The sequence below is a fragment of the Stenella coeruleoalba genome (assembly GCF_951394435.1).
Source record: "Stenella coeruleoalba genome assembly, chromosome: 3".
Lineage (NCBI taxonomy): Eukaryota > Metazoa > Chordata > Mammalia > Artiodactyla > Delphinidae > Stenella > Stenella coeruleoalba.
In genome coordinates, this window is record NC_137148.1 from 91,231,389 (window position 1) to 91,251,080 (window position 19,692).

Below are 19,692 nucleotides of genomic sequence, written 5' to 3' on the forward strand. Positions count from 1 at the left end.
GGGTAGTATACATTTTTTTAATTTGGCCAATCTCTAGGCAAAAACATACCCTTAATATTTTACTCTGTACCTCTTAATTATTAGTGATGAAAATCATTTACAGTCACCCCTCAGTATCCTTGGGCGATTGGTTCTAGGACTCCTGTGGGGATACCAAAATCTGAGGATGCTCAAGTGTCCCTTATATAAAACATTGTAATATTTGCACTGGAACCTACAAACATCCTCTCATATATTTTAAATCATCTATAGGTTACTTAAAATACCTAATGTAATGTAAATGCTATGTAAATAGTTGCCTGCACATAGCAAATTCAAGTTTTGCTCTTTAGAACTTTCTGGATTTTTTTTTTTTTTCCTCCAAAGATTTTCCACCCGCGGTTGGTTGAATCCGCAGATGCGGAATTCTTAGATAGGGAGTGCGGACTGTAAAATGTTTAATGTTTTTAATGTCAGAGAAATCGTTAGCAGCAGTATAGGTGTCAGGTCTAGATGGTGTCTATCTTGGTGTGTTATTGGCAACCAACTCAGGAGCAGTTTAATATTTGTTTTAGAGATGCCTGGTTCCCAACCCCATCGTAACGGCACGACATAAAGACCATATAAAGAATCCATCTCCTAAATGTGTCTCTCATTTTGCCTTCCACTGTCAGCTGAGTTTCTGGAACCAGGCAGTTTTTGAGGACTTCAGTTATCTGGCAGAAGATTTCCCCTACCCATGTAGTCATCCCCTGGGTATCCACCGGGGATTCGTTCCAGGACCCACCACGGACTCCCCCGGCCCCCATCATAAACATAGTACTGTATGTATTTTTAAAAACCCACGTATAAATGACCTGCACAGTTCAAGCTCATGGTGTTCAAGAGTCAACTGTATTTTTTTAGATAATTTTTCCTCCCCAAACCGCTTCTCCTTGAGAATTCTGATAATCCTTTGAGAGCGTTCAGACCTAAGAGGTTTGGATTGTGTTGAGTACTTTTAGTCCTATGTGACAAAGAATTGTCAGAAAAAAGAGGTAGGGGGCATGGGGGGATACCCAGTACAACACTGCAAAATTCAGGCAGCTGACAAGGCCCAAGCTTCTGCTTAGAGGAGTGGGGTCGAATGTCACTGGCCTGACCCCCTCCTTCAAATAAATTCAAAATGCTCGGCCAACAGAAGGCCTCCTAGTGGCCCTTTCCTTCTGAAAGTGAGCTCCTCCTTGGTGTAAATGAGATCCCGACTGGGGCCAGGTAAGACATTGATAAAAACTCCAGGAAAAATCCGCCTCTGGTTTTCAAGGCAAAAGAAATAATATGTTCTTTTCTCTTTCTGCCGAGACAAGATGAGGAAGCTGAAAAAAAAAAAAAAAAGGATTTTTCTTCTAAAAGCAGGATGGGGAGTTGTCTTCAGGACAGGGCTGGGACATGGTGGAGAGGGACAGAAGAGAGGACATTTGAAATCGACGGCTGCTTAAATAAACTGCTGTATCCGCGTCCCACTGTGAACAGGGCAGGCAGGAGGGTGGGCTGCCCCAGGCTGGCCGGCGTGCACTCGTGTGTGGTGAGCAGACAGATCAGCTGGCAGCTGGCGACTAATGGACGCAGAGCAGAGCCAGCCGAGGGGAGCTCAAGCAGAGAGCATCATGGTAAGGAAGGAGAAACCCACACAACCTGGCCCAGCTCCTCGAAAAACCGGGGGAGAAGGCAAAAACGTGCGGCCCCAGAATCCTGGGACCAGCTGGGGTTTGCTTCCTCTGCAGCCCTCCCCGCAATCCCTCTCACCCTGGAGAGGAGGAGTAACTCGGCCCACTGGGAAAGTGATTTATTCCCCCTTGACAACTGAGCTCACCCGGCATTCCGAGCCGGGAGAGTTAATGGATGACTTAACCCCAGCCCGGCAGTCGGCAGCCGGCGGCAGGCCCTCGGGAGACCGACAGCGCCTTTGTCTGCAGGAGGCCGGAGAAAAGGCCGCGGCTTCCCCTCCTCTTACCATTGTCATAATCATATTCCGCGGTGGTCCATTAAGAGCACAAAGCAGAATTGTAATTAACCTCGCCTGATCTGTTCCCTGCTGGTGTCCTGGAAGGGAGAGAGGGAAGCTGGAGAGGGGCAGCGGGTCTAGGTGCTTACCTTGAAATTAAACTTTCCCCTGGAAAAGCACTTTACAGCTCTGAGCTTCCCACAGGGGTAAAATCAGTGGAGGGAGATCTTTTGTCCTTCTTTCTTTTTCTTCCTTTCTTAAAACTATACCCACAGCAGGGATGGTGAAACAAAAGCCTTCCCCACCTGGCCTGGGATCGGGCGCCAGGCCCTAGAGGGTTCCAGGACCCCCCAAAGCCTGGCAGCCTCTGCCCTGCCCCCCCATGTTGGTGTCTCCCAGGCAGTTCTGGGGGTTTGCAAGTCCGGTCAACACTTGCTGCTCTGCTTCCCCCGCAGATGGGTGGTTTTCTGCAGGACCTGCTAGGTGGCTGACATCCCTGGAGGGAGGCCCTAAGCCTGATGTTGGGTGTCTCGGGGCCACTGGCACAGCTGTGCTTCCTCCCCGCCCAGAGCAAGTGCTGTGTGTGGGCTGCCGGCTTCAGGACCCATTGTCTCATTTCCATAGCCTGGTGACACGGCAACTGTTAGTATCCCCACTTTGTCACAGCCCAGAAAGGTTGGGTGATTTACTCTGGGCCATAACGCTAGGCATTGACAGAGGAAGAATGTTTACTAAGGTCTGCCTGATGTCAGAGACCTGCTCAGAATCACTGGTATCCACCAGGTCAGCCCAAGAGCACGGTGGCTCTCCCTAGAGAATTTGTGATGGGGTGCCGTTACTTTACAGGCTACTTTGCAAATGCCCAGTTATCCTGTGGGGTGGACCAGTTGTTCTCAAACCAGGCTGTGCCTCAGAATCAGTGGGAGAGTGCATTAAAACGGATGGCTGGTCACCCCCACCCCCACCCCCGAGTTCCTGACTCTGTGAGTCTAGGTAGTGGGGCCTGGGAACATGCATTCCTAACAAGTTCCCAGGGGATGCTGCCGTGGTCAGACCCTCGACTGCTCTTTGACAACCACTGGGGAACACCAGTCCCGCTAAATGGAAAATATGCCAACATATTATCCTTTCAGGGCCTGCAGAATAATTAAAGAACTCTAGCTTCTACTGTCCTTAGAGTTTTGAAATTTTTGTTAAATTTTTTATTGAAGTATAGTTGATTTACAGTGTTGTGTTAATTACTGCTCTACAGCAAAGTGACTCAGTTATACATATATATACATTCTTTTTCATATTCTTTTCCATTATGGTTTATCACAGGATATTGAATATGGTTTACTGTGCTACACAGTAGCGCCTTGTTGTTTATCCATTCTACATATACCAGTTTGCATCTGCTAATCCCAAACTCCCACTCCATCCCTCTCCCAGTCTCCTCCCCCTTGGCAATCACCAGTCTGTTCTCCATGTCCCTGGTTCTGTTTCTGTTTCATAGATAGGTTCATTCGTGCCATAATTTAGATTCCACATACAAGTGATATCATATGGTATCTGTCTTTCTCTTTCTGGCTTCCTTCACTTAGTATGATAATCTCTAGTTGCATCCATGTTGCTGCAACTGGCATTATTTCATTCTTTTTTATGGCTGAATAATATTCCATTGTATATAGATACCATATCTTTATCCATTCATCTGTTGATGGACATTTAGGTTGTTTCCATGTCTTGGCTGTTGTAAACAGTGCTGCTGTGAACATAGGGATGCATGTGTCTTTTTGAATTACAGTTTTTGGGGGGGGGTTTTTGTTGGTTTTTTTTTTGCGGTACGTGGGCCTCTCACTGTTGTGGCCTCTCCCGTTGCGGAGCACAGGCTCCGGACGCGCAGGCTCAGCGGCCGTGGCTCACGGGCCCAGCCGCTCCGCGGCATGTGGGATCTTCCCGGACCGGGGCACGAACCCGTGTCCCCTACATCGGCAGGCAGACTCTCAACCACTGTGCCACCAGGGAAGCCCTGAATTATAGTTTTGTCTGGATATATACCCAGGAGTGGGACTGCTGGATCATATGGTAGTTCTATTTTTGATTTTTTGAGAAACCTCCATACTGTTTTCCATAGTGGCTATACCAAATTAGATTCCCACCGACAGCATAGGAGGGTTCCCTTTTCTCCACACCCTCTCCAGCATTTGTTATTTGTAGACTTTTTAATGGTGGCCATTCTGACCGGCATGAGGTGGTACCTCATTGTAGTTTTGATTTGCTTGAAATTTCTTTTTTAAGTGACAGGAATCAAAGGGTGGCTCAAGTATGTTACATTTCTAAAAAAGCATTTCAAAGAAAATATGACAAAAAGGTCACCCAGATATTGGTTTAGCTCTGCGTTTTCTCTATATTTAAAATTTTCCAAAGTGACTTTTAATGAAAAGAAGAACTACAGTTGTAAAGTGAGCCTCTCTTGCTGGGTCCCAGCTTCACGGGAAAGGATCTCCTACCTGAAGCTCCTCCCCACTCACTGGAAGAGCAGTGTTGCTATTTCCCAGCAGCGCGCTGTCTAAACACGTCATGCCTGGGAGCACATCTCCACACTCAGCCCCGTGCAATGCTCCATGAACAGGGCCACAGCTTCAGTTCGCTCTGATTTTGTGGCCCATGTGTGGAAACTTAGGCATCTGTCCCTCCACGTTGTGTTGACAGTCCATGAAGGCAAGCTCCGAGTCCTGTTGAATGGTTTTGTGTAAGGCATGCCTGTCACCGAGCTGTTTGCAAAACAGGTCTTTACCGAAGAAGGCTGAGATCCTGAGGGAGGGACCCTGTTTCCTCCCTAGGATGAATCCCTCTTGTTGGGCAGCTGTCATCCTCAGAAGCCCCTGCTGGCTCCTCAGCGCCCTCTGCTGGCGGTACCGGTTGCTCCTTCATGCTTTTCTTGGGCTGCTTTGTTTCTTTATGCAGTTGCACCTGAAGTGTTCCAACTGGAGGGTATTGCTGCTTGTCCCATCTCGTCCTTTTTAAAATACAGCTTGAGAACACATAACATTGATGATGAGTAGTTTTTAACCTACTTCCTGCCTTCTCAGCTTCCACCATCTCCCCCAAGCTTGTTGCAGTAGCCCCCAAAAGGTCTCCTGCCTCTGCCCTTGCCTCCCTGCATCTCTCCTAGTACAGCAGCCAGAGGGATCCTGTTAAAATGGAAGGCAGATCATGTCACTCCTCTATTACAAACCCTCCAGTGGCTTCTAATTCTAGAGAAAAAGACACAGCCCTTATGAGACCCTATGTGACGTGGCACCCTGCCCCTCATATACACACCCTCCTGTCTGACCAGCTCTCCTCCCTCTCCCCTGGCTGACCCCCATTCAGCCACAGTCTTATTCTTGCTGGCCAGCCGGCCTTGCTGCCTCAGGGCCTTTGCATTTGCTGTATCGTCTGCTTGCCTCTCTGTTCCTCCAGATACCCACATAGCTCCCTTTCTCACCTTCTTCACGTCTACTCCTCGAACTCTGTTTGCAAGAATCACCCCACCCCCTCTTTGTGATCCCCATAACTGCGTCATTTTTCTCCCTGGTACTTCTCCCTGTCTGATGTGCTGTCTGTTTTACTTGTTTGTCTCCCCTGTTAGAATATGAGTTCCATGAAGACAGAGATTTTTCTAGGGCCTAGAAAAGTGACCCACAGTAAGTACCCCAATATTTCTTGAATGAATGAATGATGGCTATATTTACTGAGTGCTGGGCACTATTCCAGACACTTTCGGTTTACCTCATCTAATCCTCACCACAACCTTAGGAAGTATGTACTGTATTACTTCCATTTTAAAGATAAGGAACTAGGCACAGAGAGTTTGAGTCGTGCTACCTCTAAATCTACAAAGCGTATAAGATGCTCGGGTCCCAGGTAAAGGCAGCACCGCTGTATTCAGGTTCCCCAGAGAAACGGAATCAACAGGTGTGTGTGTGGATGGATGGAGAGGCTGATGATTGATTGACTGATTTTCACGAATTAGCTCGTTTGATGATGGGGGCTGGCAAGTCCTAAATCTACAGGGCAGGCAGGCTGGAGACCCCAGGAAGGGGTGATGTTGCAGGCTTGAATTCAAAGGCAGTCTGGAGGCAGAATTTCTTCTTCCTTAGGGGATTTCCATCTCTTCTTTTAAGGCCTCAACTCATTGGATGAGACCCACCTACACTACGGAGGGTAATCTGCTTTACTCAGTCTACTGATTTAAATGTCAATCACATGTGAAAAATACCTTTACAGCAACATCTAAGAGGGGCGTTCGGCCAAGCAGCTAGGCACCATAGCCTAGCCCAGCTGACACGTGTAACTAGCCGTCACAGCCTCTGAAAAGGTGTTGTGTGTTGGTCAGACTCGTCTTGCTCCCTTCATCTCTAAGGAGCATCCCACCTGTTCTGATGGGGGTTGGGGGGTGAAGGATGGTAGGGGACCTCAGAGAGTCTGTGGTGCTTGGGAGCTTCCAGTCCTGGCAGGAGTTCTCTGACCTGAAGACCACCCCAGGCCCTAGAAGTTCTCTTCCTTGTGTGCATGGCCTACCATCTCTTCTCACCCTTCTCTTCCCGGAAGCCTCGACTTCTTGTTAACGTGTCCCGTGCAAGAGTGGAGTGGCCCTTGGTCACATCGAGGTTACGGGGAGGAGATGCATCTGCTGTGTTGGGGTCTTGGCCTGTTACCCCTGTTCCCGTGTGAGCTGAGGAGGGCAGGCCTGGCCTCAGGGCAGCCAACAGCCTATGGATACCAGTCCCTGCTCCTGGCACAGCTTCCAACAACAGGAATCTTGGGGAGACAGGGCTGTGGAATGGGGAGACTGCGGCCCAAGTCGAGCTGCACCAGTTTCCGTCCTCATGACCAGGCAAGCTACTTAATGACTCAGAACCTCCGTTTCCAAATCTGTAACGACAGAGATGATAATGCCGACCTGCACTATTGTGATGAGAGTTAAATGGGTCCCTGCTTGTTTTTCTGCCATCTTTCCAAAGCCAGTTGCATAAGGGCTACGTCACGTGTAGGTGGGTCCAGAGAAACCACCGTAGGTGCATGCTGGCCTCAAGTGCTTGAGAACTGGGTACAGTGGGCTTCATTCTGAGCCAGTGGGGACAGCCTACAACCGTCTGGAGCACCAAGCCTCAGTTTTCCTGTGGTTCTTACCCTTCCATGGTACTCGGGAACCCACAGAAACTTTCATGGACCACCACATTCCCGGGGTCCAGCCCTAGGTGCTCCTCAGAACTGCCAGCCCCGGCTTGGTCACCATTCAGCATGGGTGGCCAAGGGCCCCTTGGACCAGCCTGAGTCCCTGTGGTGGACTTTATACTCAGCCATCATACAGAGGATCCCCCATCACTACCACTCCGTCCAGCTGCCACCCCCAGGGGACTGCTGTCAGCAGTCTGAGATGTGTGCGTGCACAAGGCGTATGTGTACACACACACACACATACACACACAAACACACACACACAGTCTGTAGGTCATGCCATAGGTATTTTGTTCTTCACCTTGCTTTGTTCCCTTAACATATCCCTTTTTTTGAGTCCTATGCATATATACACCTATTTTTATGGCATATTTTTCATCCTATTTCCTCACTCAAACTCTCTCCACCATTACCATAATTATTCCTGTAATGTCCACATCATGTCCTTTTTGATATGTACTATAATTCACTAAACCTTGCATTCCGTGAAACGTCTTTGTACATGTGTATCTTGTTGCTTCTGTGGAATCTTTTCCTTAGACTTCATTTCTAGGGTCCACACCTTGTCTTAAAGGGTGTAAACATTTTCTGATATTCTTCATACTCATTTCTCTCCCAAAAGGTGCTATCAGTTTACTATGCCATGAAGAATGCTTTCTTCGTTGTTGTTTTTGGATTACCATCTAAATACTGTTGGAAAGGGGAGGGTGTGGAGAAGAATGAGGGGGAGAAGACCTGCTGGCAGCGACTGGAAGTGCGATGGGTTTTCTTTGTCTTCTCAGCACAACCAGCTCCACAGCCAGTAGCTGTGATACAGAGTTTACTAAGGAAGACGAGCAGAGGCTGAAGGATTACATCCAGCAGCTCAGGAATGACAGGGCCGCGGTCAAGCTGACCATGCTGGAGCTGGAAAGCATCCACATCGATCCTCTCAGCTACGACGTCAAGCCCCGGGGAGACAGCCAGCGGCTAGACCTCGAAAACGCGGTGCTGATGCAGGAGCTGATGGCCATGAAGGTATCCGCGCGGGGGGCTCTTCTCAGACCCGGGTCCCGTTCACTCCGCTGTCACCAGGAGGAAGTACAAAAAGGCCTCTCGGTAGTGGTCAGCCCAGCCGTGGTCAGCCACCTCTCCCCTGGACAGGCAGGGCCTCGTGTGTAGACAGGGATGGTTTCAGTACGTCTGGGAGTCACTTGAGCTGGATGTGTTCCTGGAGAGGTGAGCTGAGCACTGGAGAAACCTCAGGGGGTCCCAGGCCAGAATGGAACACCTCGTCTCCAAGAGAAGCCAGGAGAGACCTCTGCGGTGGTGGGGGTCGGGGGGGAGCAGCCTCTGTCCGCGTGAAAAGAGCCCTGGTCTCCAGAACACTTGCAAGTGCTTCCCGGGTTGATGCTGACGTTAAGGTGAGGCGGGGAGGAAGGGGCGAGGCCAGTTGCGGCATTTGGACAAGAGCCCTGGTTTCCTGACCCCCTTGTCCCTGTGGCGTTGTATGGAAGATCGGTAACCCTCATCCCTGTCACCCTCTGGGGCGACTTGCTCAGCACATCCCTGCCCTCCGTGGCTGCTCGAGCTGGAGTCTGGGTGGAGCCTGGGAGGACTTTGGGCCGTGGCAGCAGATTGGCCTCACCGTCTCAGCTCAGACCCTCACTTGACTCCCGCTAGGGAACCCTCATGCGACGTTGGCTGATTTCCCCCCTCACTGCCCACGAGCCGGGCGTTGTGTCCATAACCGCGGTGCCTTTTCCCCTCTCTGTGGGCCTTTGCACCCTGTGGCATGAACTGTGAAGCTGCCCTTCCATTACTTCTTCCAAACATCATGTTTCCTTTGGCCAAAGACTCTAGATTTCTTCTATGTTCAGGCCAATATGTTTTGCGATAAATTCAGTGTTATTTTGGCCAGGAAAGAGATTTTTGGTGAAATAAAAGCTCTGATATTCCCTTTGCTACTTGCAAATAAAATGTATACGCATCAGAGAAATTTTCCAAAAAAATAGGAGTTATAAAAAGCTGGAAGAAAGAGAACCCATAATATCGTGACCCAGGGGCAGCCATTGGGTTCCCTCACTAGTTTTTTGAAGAAAAACATCGGAGTCACCTCCCTTCCCTGTGTGTCCCTAATAGTGTGTTCAGGGATGTGTGCTTGCCCACACCAAGTCCATTGCTGCAGATTTTGTTGGATTTCACCATTTGGTTCTAGGCTACAACTGCTGAGAGACTCACGTTTTCTGGGTTTTTTCACTTGTACTTGGTCTTTAGTAAACAGCTTTTGGTTTCTAGATGATTGACGTGGCTGTTCTCTTCTGTGTTGAAGATCCCATCCTTTCATTGTGACTCCTCTTCCTTTTCTCTTTAATTGCTTTAAATATTTATTTGCTGTCTTCTTCCTTGTGAATTCTGGTTCTTTACATGCCGATTCTACCTCACCGTGACTCCTGTTTTCTCTTCGCGTGCGTGTGTGTGTTGGGAGGAGAACGTGGGTGCCAGCTCCTCCCGGTGGAGGTTGTGTCTTCCCTGGGGTCCCGCGGGTCCTGGGTGGAGACGTCCCTGTAAACGGTTGTGTCCTTAGATCTGTTGGGACCCGTGGGTTTCAGAGGTTTAGGGCTAGTTTTTGCCTTATTCTTGGCTGACGATTCCTGTAGCCTATCTACACATGCCTCGTGCCTCCATGATTCCTCAGAAGAGGCTTTTCTTTCTTCTCCCACCCGAAGCCTGAGTGATGACACGTTTCCTCGCCACATCCTCCCCACAGGGAGGTCTTCTTGTCTCCTCTCGAGGCGGCACTTGGAGAGTCCTGGCTCCTGTCGGGGTGGGGGGTCTCAGTCCTGGCTGTCTGCCCTGCCCTTGCATAGGTGCTGGGGCCTCCCTGCCTGCCTGATGCCTCAGGAGGCCGGTGCTGGGGCCACCTTGCCTTTCCTCTTGGGTGGAGGGCCTGTTTCCGGCACCCATGGGTCCATCTTTCCTTCTTTCAAGCTTGTGTCTGTATGGTTGCTCTGGGTGTGACTGTCCACATTAGCTCAGGATGCAGTGCTGTCAGAACCTTCAGAATCCGGCTTCTGACGGCAAAAGATGAGACGGTTCAGTGTATGGAGACCTTTCCTCCTGGTTCTGTGTCATTTAGGAAAGGTTTGGCGTCTTCTTTTCAGTGGTCGCTCGGCTCGGCACATTGCCTTCTCCATGGCTAACGCCCCCAGCCCTGAGTACGACTGGCCGCGGTGGGTACCCTCTAGGTGTTTCCCCATGTTGGCGGTGAGAACATCTACTCCCCAGGTCTGGCTTACCCAGGAGAGCACAGCAGGCCTGTGGCTTGTCACCTCAGAGGAGGGTCACTTCGGGGGTGACCTTGGTGAATCCCTCTCAAGGCAGTGCCCCCGTGTTATGAAGTAAGATGACAGAGATAGCTGGGGAGACTGACCGGGTGGTCACGGGGTGCTGGACTTGCCCTCCAGCAGAGGTGAGGGACAGGAGTCATGCGTGGGCTCACCTTGAAAGCGGGGCCGGGGAGGGGGAGTATAGCTTAGTGGTTACCTGGGCTCTGAGCCAGACGTCCTGGGTTCAAACTCGGGCTCCACAGTTTACCCAGTAATTGTGGGCTGAGCTGGTGGATTTCCCTCTTCATGCCTCAGTTTCCCCTCCATGAACGGAAATGCTCATAATACCTCCCTCAGGTTGGGAGGATTAAGTGAGTGACTTAGTGTAAACATTTAAGACAGTGTTACATGCTCAATAAATGCGGGTGATTACCACTGGTGCCCGGCTCTGGTCCCAGGACAGCAGGGTCCCATTTGGGAGTCACTTCTTTCTCTCCATAGCAAACTCTGATTTGGCTTCTTTAAGATACTTGAAGAAGTTACCTGAGGCGTAGTCACCCGGGAAGGGCTCTGTTTCGATTTCGTTTCATTTGGGGCCTAAAGTAGAGAAGAGCTGGGGGCAGTATCATTGCTCTGCAGGCTTCCCAGTGGCCTGACACAGCTCAGGGCCCCAGACTGCCATCAGGGGTGATTAAATATGTGGAAAAGGAAATGGGAATTGGAAGGGACCTGGTCAGACCCAGCTTTATACGAATGACCCTTTTACAGCCTCTTTGATGGTTAGCCTCTGCCTGCCAGAAAACTGGTTTCTGTCGTGGCTGATGAGACCACTGGGGATGTGGGCGTGGGGTATTCCAGTTGTTAGAGAGGTTTTCCTTATAGTGAGCCAAGGTGTGCTTGCCTGTAACTTCTACCCATTGATCTCAGTTCTGGTGCCTAGTGAAAAGCGCATGGCTTAGTGCACGAGTCCGTCCTTTAAGATGTGTGAAGACGGCCATCTAGTCTCCTCGGGGTCATGTTCTCCCCAGCTGCCCAGTGATACCTCCCTCCGGGCTGTGGGTGGTAGCTACAGACCCCCTTCCCCCGCCCAGCCCTGCTCTCACCCCGTGGGTGCCTCGTGCGCTCTGTGCTCCGCAGGAGGAGATGGCAGAGTTGAAGGCCCAGCTGTACCTCCTGGAGAAGGAGAAGAAGGCCCTGGAGCTGAAGCTGAGCACGCGGGAGGCCCAGGAGCAGGCCTACCTCGTGCACATCGAGCACCTGAAGTCCGAGGTGGAGGAGCTGAAGGAGCAGCGCACGCGGTCCCTCAGCTCCACCAGCAGCGGCGGCAAGGACAAGGCCGGCAAGGTAGGGGCACAGGGACCCTGGGGCTCGGGCCTCACTGCCTGCCCAGGTCCCGCAAGCCACTGCCCACCACCCTGCTGCCTCAGCTTCCTTATTTGCATAGGAGCCGAAAGCCATTCCAGAAATTCGAAAGAAAGGGACATTCTGCGGGCAAAGAAACCAAATCCACATTTTGAAAACATCTCACTTTTACGGACAGTTAAAATTCCATACAATTCAACTGTTCCATACAGTTGAAGCATTTTCACAGATCACGGTCTGATCCAGGGAGCGATCTATGCGGTGGTCCCGGAGTCTGATACTGGTTCCACCTCTTCTTCCTTCTATCACGTGTCACACGGTGACCATCGCTGGTTGATCACTCTGTACCTGATCATTGCATGTATCATCTCCCTTAAGTCTCACGACTCTCAGGAAAGAAGAGTTATCCCCATTTACATGAGGATAATGAGGTTTAAAAGAACTGAGGGGGTCTCAACAGCTAGTGAATGGCAGAATCGGGATTTAACCCCAGTTTGGCTGACGGCCACTCTTCCTTTCGTCTGTTTCCTCCTCGACTTCCAAGAGGTGGGGGGCCGGAAGCATTATGAGGCAGAGAAGGAGGTAGGTGAGCCCCGCATTACCCCGAGGATATCACACAGAGTGGGCTATCGATGATATCATCTTGCAAACTCACACTTTCATTAGCGCACAAGTCTTTTTTTCTAGAATCCAAGCTCATTCCATCAGCCTCTATCTCAGAGTGATTCCAAATACTGCACTGTAGAAAAAAATAGTCCAGACTTTAAAGAAAGATATCCCTCACCCCAGGGTGCTGGAATTTCTGTGCGTCAGATTTTCTGTTCCTAACAAACGCCAGCTTCTCCTGACCCCACTTTGTCTCAGGCCCAGGACTTGTGGGCCTACGCTGACTTGCTGGTCTAATGAGTGGCCCCTCACGGCCCAGATGCAGTGATGTCTTCACGAGAGTAGTGTACCTGCGAAGAAAGCACCTTGATGATACCGTGTGGCAGTGAAGAAACAGCTAAACAGCTAAGAACTGACGCGTGCTCCACAGAGGCCACAGCTACCCTTTGCCCGCCTCTCACCTGCAAGGGCACCAAGGGAGTCCATAGCCATGGTACCCAGCTGGGCCACTTTCCTGAGGCCCCAGCTGCTTCTCAGTCATCCGTTCATGTGATGGATGTGATTTGGTCCAGGCAAGATGCTGGAGGCTGTTCCAGGAGTTTAGATTGCCCTGGAATGGGCAAATAGATGATCACAGCGCAGGGACACAGTGTTCTTGGGTGCAAGGATCAATGCCCGGTGCAAGGGGAGGCCACAGGCCAGATTTGGAGATTCGGGACAGGTTTCCTGAACTGAGAGCCAGTGGAGAGTGGGTGCTAGCCTGAGGAAGAGGGCCAGGGCAGACCAGGAAGTCCACCCTAGGCCAATGGAATGGCAAGGGCAAAGCCTAGAGGGAGGAGGAATCCATACACTGGCTGGGGAGACCAGCCGGCTGTGCCGTCCTGAGGATGGGGAGGAATCACTGAGGGGTTTTTGCAGGGGGTGAGGTGACACAGTCTGAGCTTTGGAAAGGTCACCATGTGGGTACACCCTGAAACCACGTGCCCAGTGCTTGGGGAGTCTGATCGTGGTGAGCAGCAGCCTCTGCAGAGCTGTTTCACGCGGGAGGATCTGGGGCTCTGTTCTGTGCCAGCAGCTTCAGAATCTTTGCTCAGCCTTTTGAGTTTGTTAGCAGTCACTTTGGGACAGAGCCTGAGAGACAGAGCCCCAGCGTTCGTGTGTGCGCCCTTAGGGAGTGGTGCAAACGGACTACTCAGGCTCTTTCCAGAGGCCCAGGGACTGTGCATCCCCCTGGTTCTTAGTATTTATTTCGACTGGGGGAAGCTCTGTGTTTCGTGGAATGGCTTCAAAGAACAGAAATCTCTTTGATGGTAAAGGCCAGATGCTTTATTTTTATTTTCTTACATTAGGGTAAGGAGCTTTTGTAAGAGTGCTCTGTGTTGTTCAGGTAATGAAATTGGAGGAAGGTGATTATTTTGCCTTTCAAAAGTTATATCCAGGGCTTCCCTGGTGACGCAGTGGTTAAGAATCCACCTGCCAATGCAGGGGACACGGGTTCGAGCCCTGGTCCGGGAAGATCCCGCATGCCGCGGAGCAACTAAGCCCGCGCACCACAACTACTGAGCCTGTGCTCTAGAGCCCGTGAGCCACAGCTCCTGAGCCCACGCCCCTAGAGCCTGTGCTCCACAACAAGAGAAGCCACCGCAGTGAGAAGCCTGCGCACCGCAACGAAGAGTAGCCCCCACTCGCCGCAACTAGAGAAAGCCCGCGCGCAGCAACGAAGACCCAACGCAGCCAAAAATAAATTAATTTATTTTTAAAAAAATGTTAGATCCATTTACTATATCAGTAATACCTCCCTTCTGGGCTATTCATTTGGTCTTACTTGTTGGTAGATGAGGCAAGCAGTCTGGAGCAGAGGCTGGTATACTGTTAACATTTTAGGATTTTCGGGTCATGTGGCCTCTGCTGCAACTACGTAACTTTGCCGTTGCGGAATGGTACTGTGAAGGCAGAGACAATACAGACACAAAGGCGCATGGCTGTGTTCTAACACTTTATTTATGGACGCTGAAATTTGAATTTCATATGATTTCTATACATCACAAAATATTCCTTAGAATTTTTTTTTCCATGATTTTAAAAACAAAAACAATTCTTGCCCTGTGGGCCTTTTATAAAAACAGGTGGCAGGCCAGATTGGGGTCTAGAACATCCACTCTCGCTTCTGAGGCGGGAGGTTGTCATGCTTGGTGTAAAACTTTCCCTCCAGCCAGCAAGCTGGGTCCCATATCTTGCCCAAGTGACATTAGGTTTTTTCACTTCTTGTCTGTGTGCAACAGAGATTACCAGACGTGTTCAGTGAAGGGCACTGGGTGAGACAAAGCTGTCCCTTGTCCTTAAGGAGTCTTATGAAATGTTAACCCTGAGGGGAGTCGCTGTATACACTAGAAGAGGGTGTTGGACTCTGGAGAGACTCCAGGGCTGGTGGATGGGGGCTCGGGTCTGCAGGTCGCCAGGCGGAGAGGAGGGAGGGAAAGCAGAGCTGGAGGAGCACGGGGGTGGGGGGAGTTCAGGTGCTGTGGGCTCCTCCAGAGGAGCCCCGTGTGGTGGCGTTTCTGTGCCAGTGGGCCGAGGGGACCCAGCGCCCCCTGTCGTCTGGATTTCTAGCGCCAGGTTCATACTTCCTGGAAGCGCTCATTCCATCATGATACAGCCTTCTGTTTACATTCTGTCTCAGCGTAACAGATCACGGGCTTTTTATTCTCAAGCCTGAGCTGTAGTCAGCCCTCTGTAAATGTCTGCTGAGCCAACTATCAGGTGAGCACCATCCCCTGTGCTTATTACACAGCACAGCAGCTGCCCTCTGTCTAAATGCAGAGAAGGCAGAGCGCTCGGAGGGGTGTGAGCATTGCTTTGTGAATTGTCCTAACTCCATTTAGCATTTAGGCATTCTGGCTCTTAGGTTTCCTCATCTGTAAAAGGGGAGGATTTGGTTTAGGTGGTGTCAAAGCTCCTGTCTGATGCTAAGGCACATCTTCTGTGAATGTGTGCTTCTGTTGTCCTCCTCCTTTCCTGGGTCTTCTAGATGATTACACTGAACCCTGTAAAGCCCCTAACTCCAGGGAAGATTGGTTCTCTCCCCAGGGGACGCAGGATGAAGGGAAGGACAACCCAAGGATACATGTGTTTCCCACTTTTATGAGCTCCCAGAGGCTTAACCCAGTGATGAAGGGAACTGACCTGGCATCAGTTGGCATCCTGGTTCCACCGTGTCCCGGCTGAATACCTGGGGCAGTGTAACTTCCCTGTGCTCTAGTTTTTCTCCTTGGCAAAGAGGGGATAATGACAGTATCTGCCTCAGAGGGTCGTCACGATGATCAGATAAGAGAACGTGTGGGGCTTCCCTGGTGGCGCAGTGGTTGAGAGTCCGCCTGCCGATGCAGGGGACACGGGTTCGTGCCCCGGTCCGGGACGATCCCACATGCCGCGGAGGGGCTGGGCCCATGAGCCATGGCCGCTGAGAGAGAACATGTGTGTAGAGGGCTCAGCCCAGTGCGCAGCTCCCTGTGAGTGCTCAGAGCGCGGGGCAGCAGGCGGCGGACGTCGAGGGGCGGAGCTGCCGCCGCCCGTCAGCTCCCGCGTCTGCCTCCGGGCGCCCTCGGCTTGGCTGCAGACCTCACCCGGCTGTGTTTACATCCTCAGGAGTCTGCGGACGCTGCCTCCCCAGCTCTGTCTCTGGCTGAACTGAGGACGGCGTGCAGTGACAGCGAGCTGGCCGCGGAGTTCGCCAACGCCATCCGTCGGTAAGCGCCCTGCTCACAGCCCCGCTGCGCAGTTTATTCCAGGAAGTTTATTCCAGGAGTGACGGCTGGGTGCCAGGTTCTCCCCGCATGCTCCTCATGGAGCATTACAAGCTGCTTGGGAAGGAGGAGGCGCCCATACGGGCTTCTTTGGCCCAGACCTGGAGGCCAGAAAGGGGAATGACCGGGAGAATATATACAGTCATTTCACCTCCAGGTAGAAGAGGCCTCTTTCTGTACTTTGTGGTTGTGGTGTGGCATTGGCTAGAACCTCAGGACTGTGTTAAATGGTGAGGAGCAAATCAGGCATCTTCTCATATCACTGGGATGGAATATTGTGAGTAAATTTTATTGGATCTTTAGGGAATTTTTAACAATTTCTTTGGCTGCTTTATATGTGTATCGTATTTCTCAAATATAAAGGTAATTAAGTTGACTGAAGGAAAGAAAAAAAAAAACAGGCATCTTTATCTTGTTTCTAGCTTCAGTGAGAATGCCTCCCTCCCCATCTCTGGCTCTTTCCAATCAGACGGCCTCATTGTTGATTCACTGCTGGACGTTTTTCCTCTATTGCGGCTGTTTCTTCCCCTCTATTCTTTCTCTCTGGATCTGTCTTCCATATTCCTAACTTTTCATACTCTCGCCACCCTTCTGAACTCTGTTCTGGAGGAGGGCTGTCCAGTCAAAAGGTAATGCAGACCACGCCTGATGTCCTAGGAACCACATTTAAAAAGTAGAAAGAAACAGGTACAGTCCACTTTAATGACGTATTTCATTTCACTCATTGTATCCAAAATATCATTTCAAAATATAAATCGATATTTTTAAAAGATATTAATGAGATATCTTCTTTTCTTTTCTTTTCTTTTACTAAATGTTCAAAATCTACTGTAAATCTAGTAAATTTACACTTACAGCACTTCTCAGATTCAAACCAGTCAACATTTCCAGTGCTCAGTGGCTCACGTGGCCATGGCTGCCCTATCGGATAGTGCAGTTCTGGGGAGGTTCTGCAGCTCCGTTTTCCAGCTCACTCATTTATTCCTTAGCTCGAGCCATCATGGTGTTTGGGTGATGTGTTGAGTTTATTTTGGTGATGAAACCTATCATCTCTTGTGTCATGATATGGTCTTGCGTCTCTCAGGATATTTATTGTACTTACTCTGAAATGTTATTTTGTCTACTGTATTAACTTGCCTCACATGTGAGTTTTTAAGGTTGAGTTTTGTGACTCACTCTTGGCTTCGGCTCACAAGCTTGCCTCCTGGGCTTTCTGTTCCTCCCAGCTGACAGCGGGTCTGTAGGCCGTGTATCTGACCCAAGCGTCCGGTCCCCTCCGGCTCTAATGGCCAGCACCTCTCACTGAAGCACCTCTGAATCCCTTTCTTCCTTTTGTAGCAGCTTGCTTTTGTGTGCATTTTGAGTTGTGGTTTCCTTTTTCAAGAAGAGTAAAAATCTGCCTTTCCTTTTTTATGAGTCCTCAGGGTTTCTGGCAGACGAAGAGCACTCCTTAGTTTCCATCGTGCTTGAGGATTTTTTTAAAAATACATTTGCCATCGTTTCTGGGGATTTGGGGTAGGAGGGGAAGGCTACAGTGTGTGCTCAGGCTGCTGTCTTGGTCCAGCCAGGGCTGTTTATCTTATAGTGTAGCCTCCGGGCTGAGGGTGGATTGCAGGCTGCCTTGTGGGGAACCTCACTACCCTCCTGATTTACTCACCGCCACTTTTTGTCTTTCCTTCCAAGTTGTAATAGCTCAGTTTTTACATTGCCAGTGCCTCTGGCCATGTGGTTAAATGGTAATCGCTTTGCTTGAGGCAGGAAGAGAGAAGCTGCAGGGAGAATGCCCTCAGCTAATCCTAATGACGTGATTGCGCCAGAAATTCGGGATGCAAACCACCCCCTGCTGCCAGCAGGGAGCCATTTGGATATTGTATCTGTAAGCTAAGCCCCTGCATTTTTCAAGTTCCCCGAACCTCAGAGGGCTTCGCTGGCACAAGCAGGATGCAGGTTCTGCTGACTAAACATAAAGGGATTTCATTTGTTCTGTCAGTCACAATGGATTTCCAATAGCCAGCCTTAAGTTGCTTAGCATGGATTTCTAATCAAGCCCCAGATATATGGAGCCAAGAAAGAACCCACAGGGCTACAGGAAAAAGGAAAATAACATAATTATACTGTAAATATAGCTTAGAAAGTGGAATCGTCATTTCATGAGGATATATAATACAGACACCTAAAGGCTGAGGTTTGGGGATGTTTCTATTTTTAAAAATCAAGTGGAAACTACCACCTTCTTTGAAGATGTTAAATCACCGCCACACTAGTGGTTGAGTCCGTTGAGGGAACCTTCCCAGAATTTTCAGACATATTCCTACCTTGGAAAAGGATGGTTCCAAACACCGAAGCTGTGGGCCAGGGGAACCGGACTGAGAAGAGCAGGTGTGGTGAGGGGGCTGGAGCAGAGGCTAGGCTGGAGCAGAGGCTAGGCATGGACTTTTCTGGAGGAGAGCCCCTAGGAATGTGCCTTGTGACATTCTAGTCACTGGTCCTAGGTTCCTGCCCTGTCCCAGCCTAGTCTCCGCAATACCTAGCGGGGCTGCAGCCTCGGTCGGGCCCCTGCCCTGCGACCCTGCTCTCTCGGTGTGTCTGCTCCCAGCCGCCTTCTGTTTGGAACAAAACCAGGCCTCCGTGCAATCACACATTGACTGGCTACCTCCCATCTGGTCTGATTTCATTCCCTCCACTTCCATGGACGTTTATTGTAGTTTATTGGCTCCGGGGTTGCCATAAAACCCCATCTGGATGACCAGGTTTCCAAGTCTTGCACATGAGTTTTTTTTTTTATCAGGGCACCTTGTCTTTGCTGTTGTCTGCATAGGCTGCGTGCTACAAAACCCTTCTCCATCCCAGATCCCTCTCTTGCTTGTGGTCCTAGTAAAATTTAACCGAACCACCAAAGAAGTAAACTATACAAATGCGGTTAAGGAGAGGGAATTTTCAGAAATGAGTTTTCTTTGTACTTCACGTGGTATTCATGTAGCGTGCCTGCGGGAGCCGAGCACAGCTGAGAGGAGCAGACTGTTCCATCTTCACCATACTTAGAAAGCAGCGAGGGGCAGGTGGTGTTCTCCATATGATGCGGGAAGAGGCGGGGGGGGGGGGGGCGCGGGGCGGGGGGAGACCGGCACTGCAAGGCCCAGCGGTTTCCCAAGGTCACGCAGTGAGGCAGCGGGGAAATCGCAGGCCCCGCCCCCCACATCTCCCGGACCCCTGCGTGCTGGCAGAGGTTTGCTTGCAGGTGAGTTGTGAGCTGAGCCCGCTCGTGTAGGCTCACCTACACCTGGACCCGGCATAGTATGCATGGCCTGGGCAGATGGGAATCCCTGTGCTCCTGGTACACAGCCGCCCATCTGTCCACCGAAGGCTGAGGACACGTGAAGGGCTGGTGGTGAGGGCGGACTTCCTCAGATGCACAGAGCCCAGGTCGTTGCGGTTAAAAGGT

The 19,692-nt window shown here is 50.6% G+C and overlaps 1 protein-coding gene across 5 annotated transcripts in view; it reads left to right on the forward strand.

Moving 5' to 3' along the window:
- The window catches only part of MCC (MCC regulator of WNT signaling pathway), a gene marked incomplete at its 5' end in the record, with an annotated part of 462,921 nt that overhangs the window by 424,126 nt on the left and 19,103 nt on the right, over positions 1–19,692 (forward strand). For all 5 annotated transcript variants that reach the window (XM_079916632.1, XM_079916633.1, XM_079916631.1 and 2 more), the window contains 3 exons: positions 7,954–8,188; positions 11,617–11,823; positions 16,093–16,193. In XM_079916632.1, coding sequence (XP_079772758.1) covers positions 7,954–8,188; positions 11,617–11,823; positions 16,093–16,193 — 543 coding nt within the window. The remainder of the gene's footprint in view (positions 1–7,953; positions 8,189–11,616; positions 11,824–16,092; positions 16,194–19,692) is intronic.